Source organism: Balaenoptera physalus (assembly GCF_965194825.1).
Source record: "Balaenoptera physalus genome assembly, chromosome: 5".
Classification (NCBI taxonomy): Eukaryota; Metazoa; Chordata; class Mammalia; order Artiodactyla; family Balaenopteridae; genus Balaenoptera; species Balaenoptera physalus.
Genome location: NC_138884.1, coordinates 114,227,042 through 114,241,353, shown reverse-complemented (window position 1 = coordinate 114,241,353; position 14,312 = coordinate 114,227,042). Strand labels below are relative to the sequence as shown.

At 47.8% G+C, this 14,312-nt stretch overlaps 1 protein-coding gene across 5 annotated transcripts in view; it reads left to right on the top strand.

Moving 5' to 3' along the window:
• Positions 1-14,312, top strand: part of EVC2 (EvC ciliary complex subunit 2) — a 144,927-nt gene that overhangs the window by 19,515 nt on the left and 111,100 nt on the right. For 4 of the 5 annotated variants that reach the window (XM_082462752.1, XM_082462748.1, XM_082462749.1 and 1 more), the window contains exons 6-7: positions 1,160-1,269; positions 6,084-6,137. In XM_082462752.1, coding sequence (XP_082318878.1) covers positions 1,160-1,269; positions 6,084-6,137 — 164 coding nt within the window. Of the gene's footprint in view, positions 1-1,159; positions 1,270-2,039; positions 2,175-6,083; positions 6,138-14,312 lie in introns of those variants that run through there. The other variant, XM_082462751.1, reaches the window with a different exon arrangement.

The following is a 14,312-nucleotide window of genomic DNA, read 5'->3' as shown; positions in this document are numbered from 1 at the left end:
CAAAGCTGTTTTTTTTAAAAAAAGTATCACAGTCTCATTTCCACATCCACCCTATTCAGACAACCAGCCGCCATTCTCAGCCTCTGGACAGACACGGCCATGTCCCCAGAGCAGCACTCAGCGTCCTCCCCAGGCCGTGGCTGAGGCTTAGAGCATCCGTCAGAAAGAGCAAGGACAGAGGTGTTGCTTTAGTTCACACGTGCCTTCGGTTTCTGCCAGGTGTCTGGAGCCCACCTGAGAACGTCAGCTCAGTGGGAGAACTCCGCCTTTAGTAGTTAAGGTGGGCACAGTTCATTTCCAACATCAGACGGAAGGGTCCCCAGGGCACGCCGGCTCTACCTCCAGAAGGTGGGGCTGAGACATCCCTGCCTCCTGCAAAACTGGAAACCTGCAGTGGTGGCCACCCTGTCACCTGCTTTCGTTTGGGGTCCCTCTTTTTCCACCAATGCCTCCGGAGCCTGCTTGTTCACCTGGGGGTGTGACTGAGTGTGGCCCCTCCTGATAGCAGAGCCGTCTTCTTCTAACCAGTCCTGGCTTCTGACTAAGGGGAGCTTTGAGTCAGAAACCCCGTCTCCTAGGAAGCGTCTCTGTGTAATTAAGCCATCGAAGGCCAGCCAGAGACCATGAGGTTGGAGGAGACCCTACGTGAGCCTGAGTGACCTTCTCCACTGCCCCCTCCTGGGCCCGGTCTGGCACTGCTTCCCTGTGCTGCATGCTGGGCTTTCAGAACCAGCTGGAGGTGTCAAAGCGGCAGCTAGTGTCGCCCAAAAGTCCTATAAAAACTCTGTCCCATCATTGTGTGGATGGGATCATTGGGAACAAATAGGTCCCCACCTGGATTCAGAACAAAACAAAAAGGTTCTGGATTTCCCAAGTGTATGACATCCTGAATTAGGAGGACTGGCCCGCCCAGCCCCAGGATGGGATGGAGCCCAGGTAAAGCTCCTTGTAAGGGCGCTGACAGCCCTTCCAAGTGAAAAAAGAGGGGTTCCAAGAGCACACCTGCCCCGTTTCTTCTCCCTGATAAAAAGTATGTGAGATCGAAGGGGCTCTTGCTGCCACTGTCAGCTGTGACACCAGCCATCTTTGGATGCTTGGCTGTGTCTGGGGTGTGGCAGGGGCCCCGTTCTTGACCCACATGTGCCTTCTCTCTGAGCAGTTGGAGACTCCTTCTCCGTCAGCTACACAGCCTCGCTCGAAGCCAGAGACGTTGGGAGTGGAGAGGTCCTGATGCTTCCTGCCCAGCTCTCCTTCCAGAGTTCATCACCGGTATTGTCATTGTTACTTTGATTTCTTTCTTGTCACTGTTGTTTTAGAAACCCTGGGCACAACATCTGTTAGTTCATTCTTTTCTTCGTTCCATCCTTCATTTGTTCAGTGACACCCAATTCTGGATAAATGCGCAGGCCCTGGAATCTCACACACTTTACCATGAATCAGGCTCCCTCGAAGCTCCTTGTGACCTTAATTATTTTAACCTCCGTGGACCTGATTATCAAGATATGTAAACGATAGATGTTAATTTCTCATCGCTGTGTCTTGGGCGTAGTAAACACTCAACCAAATATCTCCCATTTGTATTGGTTTGCTAGAGCTGCTGTGAAAAAGTACCACAGACCAGATGGCTCAAAGACAACAGGAATTTGTTTTGTCCACAGTCCTGGAGGCTGGAAGTCCAGATCAAGGTGTGGGCAGGGTTTGTTCCTTTTGAGGCCTCTGCCCTTGGCTTGCAGACGGCCGTCTTCTCCCTGTGTCCTCACGTGGTCATGCCTCTCTGCATGTCTGTGTCCTAGCGTCCTCTTCTTTTAAGGACACTTTTCAGGTGAGATTAGAGTTCCCCTTGATGGTCTCATTTTACCTTAATCACGTCTGTAAAGGTTGTCTCCAAATACAGACACATTCTGAGATACTGGGGATGAGGGCTTCAACATATGGATTTTGGGGGGACGTGATTCAACCTGTAACCCCATTACTATTAGCACCTTCATTTTCCATTCACTTTTTTGTTAATCCACGTAGGCAGTGAATGTGGTTGGTTGCATGACCCGTGCTACATGCTGTGCACTCCTGGGAATACAGAGGAGGAGATCTGTGCTCCGCTCGAGGCCGGAGGTATTGGGAGTGGAGAGGTTCTGTTGCCTCCTGCCCAGCTCTCCTTCCAGAGTTCATCACCGGTATTGTCTTTGTTGTCAAGACAACATTGTCAAGATCTCCGGCCTCTAGATCAAGGAGCTCGTGCTCTAGTTACTCTGGTCATTTTATTCTGATTTCAGTCCCTGGAGAAAGTACCTTTTATAATAGACTTAGAAAATGAGGCTCCAAGGGTGACTGCCCCAGGTCACGTGGCAGAATCAATATCGGACCCCACAGCTGCCGAATCCTTCCATCCAAGGCTGAGGGGCCTGTGTGCAATGTTTCTGCTGCAATAAGAGAAATAGTCCTGGATAAAATTAAATAAAATGAAAGATTCCCAAAAGGTAAAGACCAGATATGAGAAAACTGTATAAAACTGTCAGAAAAGACAAATGTCTCAGAATACAATTAAGTGCAAAGTCAAGAACAGAGGACAAAGAAGGATACAAAAATGGAGATAAAATGGCCCAGAATAAATACCATCCGAATTTCAAAGGACAGGAAACCAAATATGTTAAAGTCAAAATTTAAGATAAGGCAACAGTCAGAAACCAACAGTGAGAAACTCAGAAACCCAGTGAAATTGGAAGCCTCCACCTCCTCGTGTAGGGAGGGGACGTTAGGCCAGGGCGGCTTCACCTCCCAGCAGAGCCTGGGGAGGCTGGTGGGGCAGCAGGAGGCATGAGGTCCGGGGCCTCTCACTCCAGGGCGACCTCCTTGGCTGTCACCCCCGACGGGTCCTGTCCGTTGCTTTGCTTGGTGCCTGTCTGTGTCATATCAACCCCATCCCCCCAGTAAACCCCCATCCGCCACTAGAATGTCACTCCATGAGACCAGGGACCCCAATGGCCCTACTCCCAGGTGTGTTCTCAGTGCCAAAAATAGAGCCCCACCCACACTAGTTGCTCAGTAAATATTTGTTGAGTGAATGAATGAATAGATCAGTGAACTAATGGTTCTTGGGCAGGTGTGTTTTTTTTCTTTTTTAACTTCTCTGAGCCTCTAGTTTCTCATCAGTAAAAGGGAGATTGTTCTTTAGTCTCCAGTCTCTTGTGGTGATAAAAGAGATGATTTTATATTTGCACGTGGCCTGCAGTTTCTTTCCGTCCCCTTCCAAGCCTTCAGGTGCTCTCTGGGCAGTTCTGTAGACAGAGCAGAGAGTCCCCCTGCCCACCTGGAGATTCCAGAGCTCCAGGCTTCACATGTGTTGTAGGTTCCCGCCTGCGTTAGACCGTCAACATCACCCTTCATGGCCCTGCCTTAAAAAAGGCTCGTGGAAGGCCGGCGTTTGCTGAGTGGATAAGTGCTGATGATAGTGAGCGGCTCCTATGCCTCGTTCTCCAGTCGGTTCACCCATTTGGACTTCACAGTTTCTTTGGGTGACTCCTAGGCCTTCCTGCGTGATGGCAAGAAGGTCCAGTGTATTTGGGGCTGAACATGATCAAAGTTTGAGTGAGACTCGCGACAACTCCCCAAGAGAACATTGGTCTACTCTGCTTGTCAGCCATAAAGAGGCTCACACTACAAATGGGAGAATAAAGGAGTTATTTAAAAATGCAGGTGCCCAACTTGAAATCCTTCAAGTTAGCGTGGAGCTGGTGTCTGGTATTTCAGAGGTGGGAACGCTGTCCTCGCTGTGTTTTCAGAACAGTTCAGTGTCTCTGAGTTTCAGTTTTCCCACCTGAGAAATGAGAGGGGTAGGAAGACTCCCCGCAATCTCTTCTAGTTCTGACATTTTCACATGGTATGAGAGCAGTGGAGAGGGTAATAAAAATAGTTACCACTTACTAATCCTCACAGCATGAAGTAGGTACTGTCAGAGATGCACTGTGTTTAGATCTGGAAACTACTTTCTCAAACACACACAGATGTGCACGCATGCATGCACATGGATACACACACATGCACACACATGCACGTGGATATGCACACATACACACATGCACATGGATACACATGCACACATGTGCACGTGGATATGCACACATACACACATGCACATGGATACACACATGCACATATGTGCACGTGGATATGCACACATGCACCTGGATGCACACATGCACGTGGATATGCACACATACACACATGCACATGGATACACACATGCACATATGTGCACGTGGATATGCACACATACACATGCACATGGATACACACGCACACACATGCACATGTGCACGTGGATATGCACACGTGCACACACATGCATATGGACACACATGCATACACATGCATGTGGATATGCACACATACACACATGCACCTCAAATTCATACAGGGGTAGATAAGACAGGACCTAGATGAAGGGAGGTCAAAGAGGGGAAAATCTAGAACATTCATCTCCAGTTCCTTACCATTTATTGTATAAACATCCTGCCCACCTTATAAAACCATCACTGGATCTCACGTGGTCCATGTTTCCTGACTTCAGGCTGTGATCTAAAACATGTTTCTCAAGCCTTGAAGTTTATGTAGGCGCGGGGCTGAGGATTCATGTTTTGCAAAGAGATGAAGTACACTCTCAGCCCCTCTCTGCTGAGACTTTGAGTGTCAGGAAGCACAGGGAGGAGGGACCCAGAGGGAGTGAAGAGAGAGGAAACTGACCTTTGAACCCACTAGTTCAGGAGACCCTGAAACTCACAGGGCACCATGAATATTCCGAAGCACAGACAATTCAGGAACAGAAAGGGCCAAGTGATTGCTTCATAGGTGTCTCTTCTTTAGAGACTTGTTTGTTTATTTGTTTGTTTCTCAAAATTTCCATTTCCCTCCTGAAAAAGAAAGCTTGTGGCATTTCGACTTCCCTTGGAAGCCTCCATCAGATTGTCCTGCTGGCCCGTGATGCATTTGGGATGCCCCAGTGCGCCCAGTGCGGCTGCTGTAACAACTGTAGGGCATGGATCAGGAAGTTTCCTACCTCAGGTGGACCATTGCTCAGGTCAGGGGAAAATGCCTCCAAGTAGCCGTGACAGGATTACCCAGGGGTTGTCTAGCTCACTGGACTTCGGGCTCCAAGTCTCCAGGCCAGGTTATCTACATTGATACAACCACCCATCACCACCTGCTACACCCAATAGCAGTAATACTTTCACAGCACTCCTCCCTATGTGCCAGGCACTGTTCTAATTAATCCTCACAGCAACCCTCCGAGTTGAAGATAATTCCCATTGTACAGATGAGGAAACTGAGGCACAGAGAGGTCAATAACTTGTCCAAAACCAGAGTGCTGGAGAGTGATAGAGCCAGGCATGAACCGGGGTAGTCTGGTTCTCTCCAGAGTACCCTGCACTGCCTTTCAGTTGCAAGATATTCTGACTGTACCCCCAGGAAGAAGTATGAGCTCATGTTGAGTCTCCTCAGATACCACATGGTTGGACAGATAGCAGTCATAACGCTCACCCTTCATTTTTCCATTTCCTATGTTTTCTAAGCAGAGGAGTATTAGAAGGTATTGGGAGGAGACACATAGGGAGTTGGGGTTTAGGGGTGTTGGGAGCATTGGAAAGAGGGCTGACAATAGGAGCAATGACATCGGAGCCTGTGATTCTCTCCCCCTTCCTGAAGGGGACAGACCAGATCCCGGAGGGTGAAAGTGGCTGCTCCAGGTCACAGGGCGGGTAAGCTTCAGGGTCATCCCTCACCCCAGCCCGACCTGACCGTAACCCCAAGTGTTTCACCACCAGGGCACGCTGCCTGGGCTTCCCTGGCAATTAAGGAAACTGGTGTTTGGATTTCACACACACCTCTAGGAGAGAAGGAGGCATCACAGTTTCATAGACCTTTCCCCCAAAGGGACTTTAAGACCCCTACAAGCCTCCACCCCCGAAGTCAAGGGCCTGGTGTTGCTCCAGGCACGGTGGGTCGGTGGGTCGGAAACACGAAATGTTACCCCGTGTCTCAGATGCCAAAACCTATTTACTGAAGTGCTTTCTTTTTTCTTTTTCTAGAACAGAGCCCAGCTAAAAGCCCTTTTCACCATAACAACAGAAGAAAAGATAACGGTAGGAGAAAATCTTTGACCTGGACACTCGCTTTATGCCCCCAGTGTGTCTTTTTATGCCTTTGGTGTGTGGTCTCTTGCTGTCCTCAGAGCCAAGGGTAGGGGCCTGCCGCTGGCCTTAGCCTCCCAGACACGAGCCAAGGCTGGGGGCTCCGTGCAGTCTGGGGTCCCCCAGTGTGGCCTGAGGCTGTCCGGCTAGTTTCCTGGATGACCCTTTCATCTGGGCAAGACGGGTCGGTCACTGCCTGGGCAGGCTGGGGCTCCACCCGCCCATCAGCCGGCTGGTACCCGCCCTGCAGTGTTCACCCCACGGCTAGTGGGTGGTCATGTTTTGTCTTCCCGGAGCTGCCCAGGGCCCTGCAGGCCTGCTTCTGCTGTTCAACATTAACATTTCTCCATTTTTGTTCATCATTCAGTCACCCACAGCTCATGCATTCACTCATTCACATGTTCGTCAAGTGTTTATTCACCATATAACCACGCTCCACATTTCTTAAGCACCTACTAGGTGCCAGGCATCCTAAGCAGTCTTCATTTGCTGAATTGTGACATCTTCACCATAATGTGAGGGGATAGATTGTATTTTAAATCACCTCCATTTCATAGATGGAGAAACTGAGGCACACTTAGGTCAAGTCATTTGCCCAAGGTCACATGGCTAGTGTGTCAGGGTTCCTAAGGCCACTCCCAGGTGCAGCGATTCCCTAGGAGAGCTCACAGGACCGCACACGTAGTCGTACTCAGGCTGATTTATGACAGAGAAAGGACGCAAAGCAGAATCAGCAAAGGGAACAGGGACTCGGGGCGAGGTCTGGAGGACGCCAGGTGCAGGCTTCCAGGGTCCTCTCCCGGTGGAGACACGTAGGACACGCTTAATTCCTCTGGCATCAAGTTGTGACAGCACATGTGAAGTGCTGTCCACCAGGGAAGCTCATTAGAGACCCAGTGCCAGGGTTTGTACTGGGAGCTGGGCACGGGGCACCCTCTGCCTGGTACCTCCCTGTAGGACAGCATGTGTTCAGTGTACCCCACATCCTTTGCCCAACAGTTTAGGCCCTGTGAGCCCCTCTTATCAGGAGATGGTGGGAACCCTCTGAAACCTGAGTTCCCAGACACCAGCCAAGGCCCAGCACCTTGAGCAGGCCTCCCAGAGGATGGAAGTCTCAGGCTGGCTGTGTGAATGCCATTCTGCACAGGTAGTGTTAGAACAAGATATGAACCCAGGCCCTTTGGCTCCAGAGCCCTGCTGCTGGGCAGTGGGCCACACTGCCTCCTAGTGAGCCGAATGCCTGCACAGATGAGGCCGGCACAAAACCCGAGTCAGGCACACAGGTGCAGACAGTTCTGCTGGCTGGTCTGTGAGCTCCTGCCAGGCAGCACCATGTCTGATTCCTTCTTGCATCGTGCACAGTGCCTTACATTGTGGGTGGCACTCAACAGGTAAACATCCCGTGATTGAGCTGATTGTCATCAATGCTGCGTGATTGCAGTAAAGGTCAGAGAACATTCATTTAATCAGTATTTATGAGCCCTTCCTCCGTGGCCCAGACCTTCTCACGTGGATGGAGGCGAGCCATACCCAGGTCTTCAGGGCTGTCTCCAGCTCATTGCCTTCAGGAGAAGCAGGAATAGGTGGCGCCCCTGGGCTGCAGACCCATGGGTGCAAGGCTTGGCAGTGGAGCAGTGGGTTGGATTTCAGCCCCACTGGCCCCTGGGCCAGGTGACCTCTGCCTGTGGACCACGTTCAAGGAGGTGATTATCGAGTGGGGAGATGAGACACATGCAGGTGATGGCCCTAGAGTGTTGTGGGAACAACGGGCTCTTGCACCAGAGGCCTGGACTTGCACCCCTGTTTTTCCACTGATTGTATGTGACCTTGGGCACATTACTTACTTCCCTGGACCTCAGTATCCTGGCTGTAAAATGAGAATAATAATAGTACCCGCTTCGTAGGGTGGTCATCAAAGTAGACGGATTGATGCAGGCAAAGCACTTGGCACAGTGCCTTGCATTCTGTAAGTGCTCAATAAACATCATCCGTATTATTACACATGGAAATAACGCTGCTGTGCAAGTGTTCTGTGTTAATTGTGAAAAGAATGTTAGGTATCAGGGTCTCAAGCTTAAACTCCCACGAGGGCCATGCCGGTACTGTAAGTGTGTGAGTCAGGCCCACGCAAGATTCTAGGGCGCAGTGGAGTCTGAGGCAGCCTGGAGATTCCAATCGCCCATCACCCACCGTCCCTCCCCCACACTGAGACATTAAACAAGGGCAAAAAGCCAAACAAACCATGTACATCAGCTGTGACAACTTGTGAGGTTGTGACCCAACATACAGATCATAGGTGCTGGGGGTACTGACAAGGGAGAAAGGGTGGGCTGGGCGGGCTGGGTGGATGGCAGGCCTCTTGGAGGAGGTAAGAATTCACTTGGATCTTAAAGGAAGGAGTTAATTAAGGGTGGAGGAGAGGTTGCTAAAATATGTATCTGAAGATCTGACGTCAAGGTTAAGCCTGTTTGACTGTAAGTTGGACGTGAACCAAGGTTTACTGGGCTCGAGCACAGTGCCTGGCACCTTTTAGGTATACGTAAGGAGGAGGCTTGGCCCTTGCCAGCTGCAGCGTGTGTTCTAGCACGGTTGACTTGGGCACCTGCAAAGATAACGTCGTTATACTAGGAAAGTGTGACCGTGATGAATAGGAGGAGCTCAGCAGTGAGGTATAAGCTCCTCTGACATTTTTCTCAAGCAGTTAAAAGATACAAAGCAAAGACATTGAGTAACCCATTGTGTAAACTGGGAACTGCAACACTTGGAAGAGAGGCCATCACCTCCTTAATTTCTTATTAATTTCCTGAGGGTGAAACTGATATATGTCAACTAAGACCCCAGGAAGTCTTCTTACCCTTTCTGCCTCCTGGATGAATAGAGAGGAAAAGAATCACTCCACCCTGTGCCGGACATTGAGTACAGGTGTTCTTTTTAAAAAAATTTTATTGAAGTATAGTTGATTTACAATGTTGTGTTAATTTCTGCTGTACAGCAGAGTGACTCAGTTATATATATACTTTTTCGTATTCTTTTCCATTGTAGTTTATCACAGGATATTGAGTATAGTTTCCAGTGCTATACAGTAGGACCTTGTTTATCCTATGGATAGTAGTTGAGTGGAGGTGTTCTGATTGAGCTGGACTTCACTCCAGCTTCTCATAGTGAAGCTGGGCACCCTGCCAGGCACCAGAAGAACAGGTCACCATATTTCACTGCAAGGATCTGAATCTAATCAAGAGAGGGACATTTAAACCAATTGTTATGTCACCCAAATTCATTTGGAGTATAATTCGAATAATAACAATAATAGTGGAATTTGGGGGAGGAATGTGATCAAATCAATCAAGTTTCACCTGGAAATGTAAATTTACAAAGCTAGATGAGAAAATTTCGAAATGAAGAGTAACAAAGGAAGATTTACCCTAGCAGATATAAAAAATTAGAAAGCTATATTAATGCTGTATTCAGGTCCTGCAAAAAAAGTCAGACCAGTGGAACAAAATAGAATATCTACACATATGTATACATGATAAAATGATATTTCAAATCAACGGGAAGAGAATGTCTCATTCATAAATTTGGGGGGCAACTGACTGGATCTTTTGGAAGAAAAATGAAGGTGAATTCCCTCAACAGATTTAAATCTAAATGGATAAAACAATTTGTAAAAAGTAAATATTGGTTAATATGCTATGAAAAAAACCATGGGGGAAAGCCATGGGTCTGAGTACACAAAATAGTTGAAAACTTTACATTTGAAAACAGTATTAAGAAAGGTAAGGGGTAAACTTGGGAAAATATTTGTAGCATACATTAAAAAGGATTAGTGTCTTTATAATACATTATAAAGAGCTCCTATTCATTAATAAGATAAAGAATGCCTCAGTAGATAGCTATGTACGATATGAGAATTTCTCAGATACAAAGATTTACAATGTGTGCCCTTGATCACAGTGGAGGGAACGTGTAACTCCATTGGCAAAATCATGTGGCTTTGGGTGTAACTCAGAGGGCTGGAAGCATGCAGTCGCATATCATCACGTCTGCCTTCTCTGGGTCACTTCTTCTTTGGATGACTTACCAGCCTTCTCCCTGTTCAGTCCTGCTGCCCTCCAGCCCATCATCCTGAAACACCAGCCTGCTCACCTTCTATTCTGGAGGGGCTCCCCATTGCCTGCTGGATAAAGCCCAATTCCCTTACGTTAGGATTCAGGCTCCACCAGGAAAGGTGACCTCTGCTATCTCCCTGTGCCGTGGGGTTCCTGTGTTTTCCACATCGCTCTGGTTTTACACATGCTGATCTTTTCCTTCCTGTCCTCTGGCAGCTCGTAAACATCCTGCAGGACCCTGACCAACTTTCTCCACCTCTGTGATTCCTTCACATCCCCCAAGCAGGCTGGTGGCACCCCTTGGTGGGATCCAATGGCATTGGGACATCTGATAAACCTTGTCACTCTGTGACATTGAGATTATTCCCCTGGTTGGCACTTAATACATTTTTGTTGACATCAGAATAGAATTTTTGCCCAGGGGGAGACTTTAAAGATTATCTAGTTTTACTTCCTCATTTAAGAGTTAAAAATAAACTCAGGTCCTAAGAGGCTCTGGGAACTGACCAAGGTCCTGAAGCTTGATACAACATTGAGGAATGGAATCATGCTGTGCAGTTTGTTCTGTAGTCCAAGCCTTACTCACTGGATTGTAACTTACAGACCTCTGTTAGTGAGTGTGATTGTCTCTGTGGTTACCTTCAAGCTCTTGCTCTTGCCAGAGTTATCAGAGTCTCTGCCCTCAGAGCTGCCCCTCAAGGGCTGTGGGACAAGGGTCAGCAAGTCACTGACTCCTCTGCTTCTTCAAGCAGTTGAAGGATTTCAACTAAATTACTCCTAAAATGTCTTTCAGATAAATCATTCTGTATGCTCTCCCCTTCAAACTTTTCCTGGTTTGGGGAGGGGGTGGGATTTAATATATGTCTATTGTGGACACTTTAAACAAACAACCCCTCCACCCACACACACACACACACACACACACACACACACACAGACACAAGGAGAAAGTTAGAAGAATAAGATAACATTTCTTCATATCCCCACCACCAGAGATAACCATTGCTAGCATGGTAGTTTCTTGCCTTCTGCAAGTCTATAAATATATTTATTACATAATTGAAGTCAAATTGTATAAACAATTTTTCCTCATGCTCTTGTAACTTGTTATTGGATTTTAAGCATTTACAGCGTTTCTTTTGAAAGTCTTTTTTTGTCTGGCATTGCTCTTCATAAATGCAGTGGTGGAACTCATCAAAGGAATCTGCTACCAGCTAATATGTGATTAAAGTGGTGGTAATAACGGATTCTTTTCCAGAGACAAGAAGGAAAGTTAGTGCGGGCTGTGGGGATAAGACAGCTGGGGTCACTGAGCCACCTCTTTTCCTTTATTCTTAGATAATGAAGTTTAAGGTAGATAGGCTCTTTGAAATTCTGTACTTACAATGTTTATCAGTGGAATTTGTCTGCAAGATTTTTGCCCTCATTTTACAGATGGGGAAACTGCAGCTTAGGGAGGGAAAGGCTCAGGGTCCCACAGTGTGGTAGGGGAGGAGCTGAGAGTTGAACCCCCAACGAGGGCCCAAGTCCATGGTCTTTATGAGTATGTTCTGCTGCTTCCCATAGCGTTGTTTCTGGTCCTCATCATTTCTCCATTGGCTGAGTCACCCAGGTTCACCCTCCTCCAGGCTGAAGTCACACAGCATATGGATTTCTCTTTCTAAAATACTGATATGACCATGTTAATCCCTGGCTTAAAACCCTGCAGGGAGCCCCCTAAGCCCGTAGGATGATGTCGCAAATCCCTAACCTTCTCTTGAAGGCCCTCTGGGACCTGGGCTGTGTCTCTTGCATCTGCAACCTGCTCATGTTGTTCCCTCTGCCTGGCTCACCCTCCTCCTGGCCTGGCTCGTTGTCTTCTCCCCACGGGTCACCTCTTGGAAGGTCTTCTTTGTCCTTTGAGCTGGGTTTGGGGCTGCCCCTCTTCCCCCCTTGCCGTAGTCACACATGTCGCCCCAGCCTGTGTGCCTGGCCATTCCTCTATAGGATGCTGAGCTCCTCGGAGCAGGGCCTGGGTCTCTTTCCTCCTTGTCTTTCCTTGTCAAGAAAGGTTACCACCACATCTAAACACTGAGTCAAACCTGGCAGTAATTTTGAGCTTGATTTTTGCACCCATGAAGTGTGAATTCTGTATTTAAAGCATTGTTCTAAAGATTAAAAAGGAATTACTTGGCCTCTGATGAAAGTTCAATAAAGATGTTGATAGTTAAGCGCAGTTTTGAAGGGAAGGCTTTTGGCCAGAGACTCAGGAATTCTAAAATTCTGCTCTGCTAGTCACTTACCCCAGAAGGGTGAGCTGTCTACTCAGAGGGGGGATCAGAATGTTCACAGCGGCACAAGCCCCTGATGACTCAGTGCAGGGCTCCTGGTAAAAGGCCAGGCTGGAGCCTGAGCCCTGGAGAGGCAGCTGCGGTCTGAAGACTACTAGCCTAGACCGTGGGGTGTGAATCCTGGGTCTGAAGACTACTAGCCTAGACCGTGGGGTGTGAATCCTGGGTCTGTTACTTGTTAGCTCTGTGACCTTGGGCCATTTATTTAACTTATTTATACTTTGGCATTGTAATCTGTAAAATATGGATTAAAATAGTGCCCCCTTTATACTATTGCCATGGGGAGTGAATGGATAAAGCATGTAAAGCACTTGGAACTATCCTTGGCACTCAGTATCTGCTCAATACATATTAGCTATAATGATGGTGATGATGGTGATAATGATGGTATTGATGGTGATGATGGCGATGTTATGGTAAGGACGATGGTGATGATGATGGTGATGGTGGTGATGGTGATGTTGCTGGTGATGATGATAATGATGATGATGGTGGTAATATGAGTGATTATGGGGATTTTCCTTCCCATAAAGCTAAATCTTGAGATTCCGTCTTCTTTGGCCGTTTGTATGGAGGAGGGAAGTTGAAGAGTAAAGGTGTTGTGGACAGGTCAGGGGATCAGGACCTAGCTTAAGTTAGTAACAGAGATAAATGAAGAAGGTTGAAAAGAAGAAAGTGGGACTTGTGAGTGGGCTTGCCCCAAGGAGGTAGTCTTTACCTACGTTTGCTTATCACCTGGTGTTGGAAAGTAGGAATTGCAGGAGAGAAGGGGAGAAAGGTGGTGTGATCTGCAGAGCTGGCCTGGCTTTGTCCTCTTCCTAAATACAGGCGTTCATTCCTGCAGCCGTGTTGCTGAATGAAGCTCCTGCTCCTCACACTGCCTCGACTCTTCAAATTCTCTTGGCCACGTGACTGGTCAAAAGACGGCAAGATCTCAAGGTGGAGATTCAGAGAAGGTGGAGGTGGGAAGAGGAGGAGTGAGGTGGCTTGTCTTGGCTGTTCTACTTCCTGAAGCAGGAAAGGGAGGAAGGGAGGGAGACTTTGAGAGAATGAGTTAGTTTTGTTCCTGCTTTTTTTAGTACATTGACGCTGCCTGCCTGTAATTCTGTCCCAATATCTGTTTCTGGTTCTCATCCATCAGATAAGTAACTTCTACCACGGTGTGGGAGGCTGAGACTAAAAATGTGTTTAGAAAACCACACAGCCCCCTGGACGGTAAGTAGTATAATGTACCGGGGAGAACACAGACTTTGGAATTAAGCAGAGCTAGCTCTGTCCCTCTTCAGCTATGGACTTTGATTAACTATCTGATCTCTTTGCGTCTCCATTTATCTATCAGTGGAATGGGGATAATACATCCCCTGCAGGATTGCTGAAGATTGAATGAGATAAAGCAATACCACACTTTTTCAGTTTCCTAGGGCTGCCACAACAAATTATGACAAAGCTTAGAACAACAGAAATTTATCCTCTCACCGTTCTGGAGGCTCGAAGACTGAGATCAAGGTGTCGGCAAGGTCATGCTCCCTTTGAAGACTCTAGGGAAGAATGCTTCCTTGCTTCTTCCCAGCTTCAGGTGGCTCCTGGAAATGCTTCCTTGGTTGTAGCTACATCACTCCAATCTCTGCCTCCATGGTCACGTAGTCTTTTCTCTGTGTGTGTCTGTCTCCAAATCTCCCTCTCCTTAT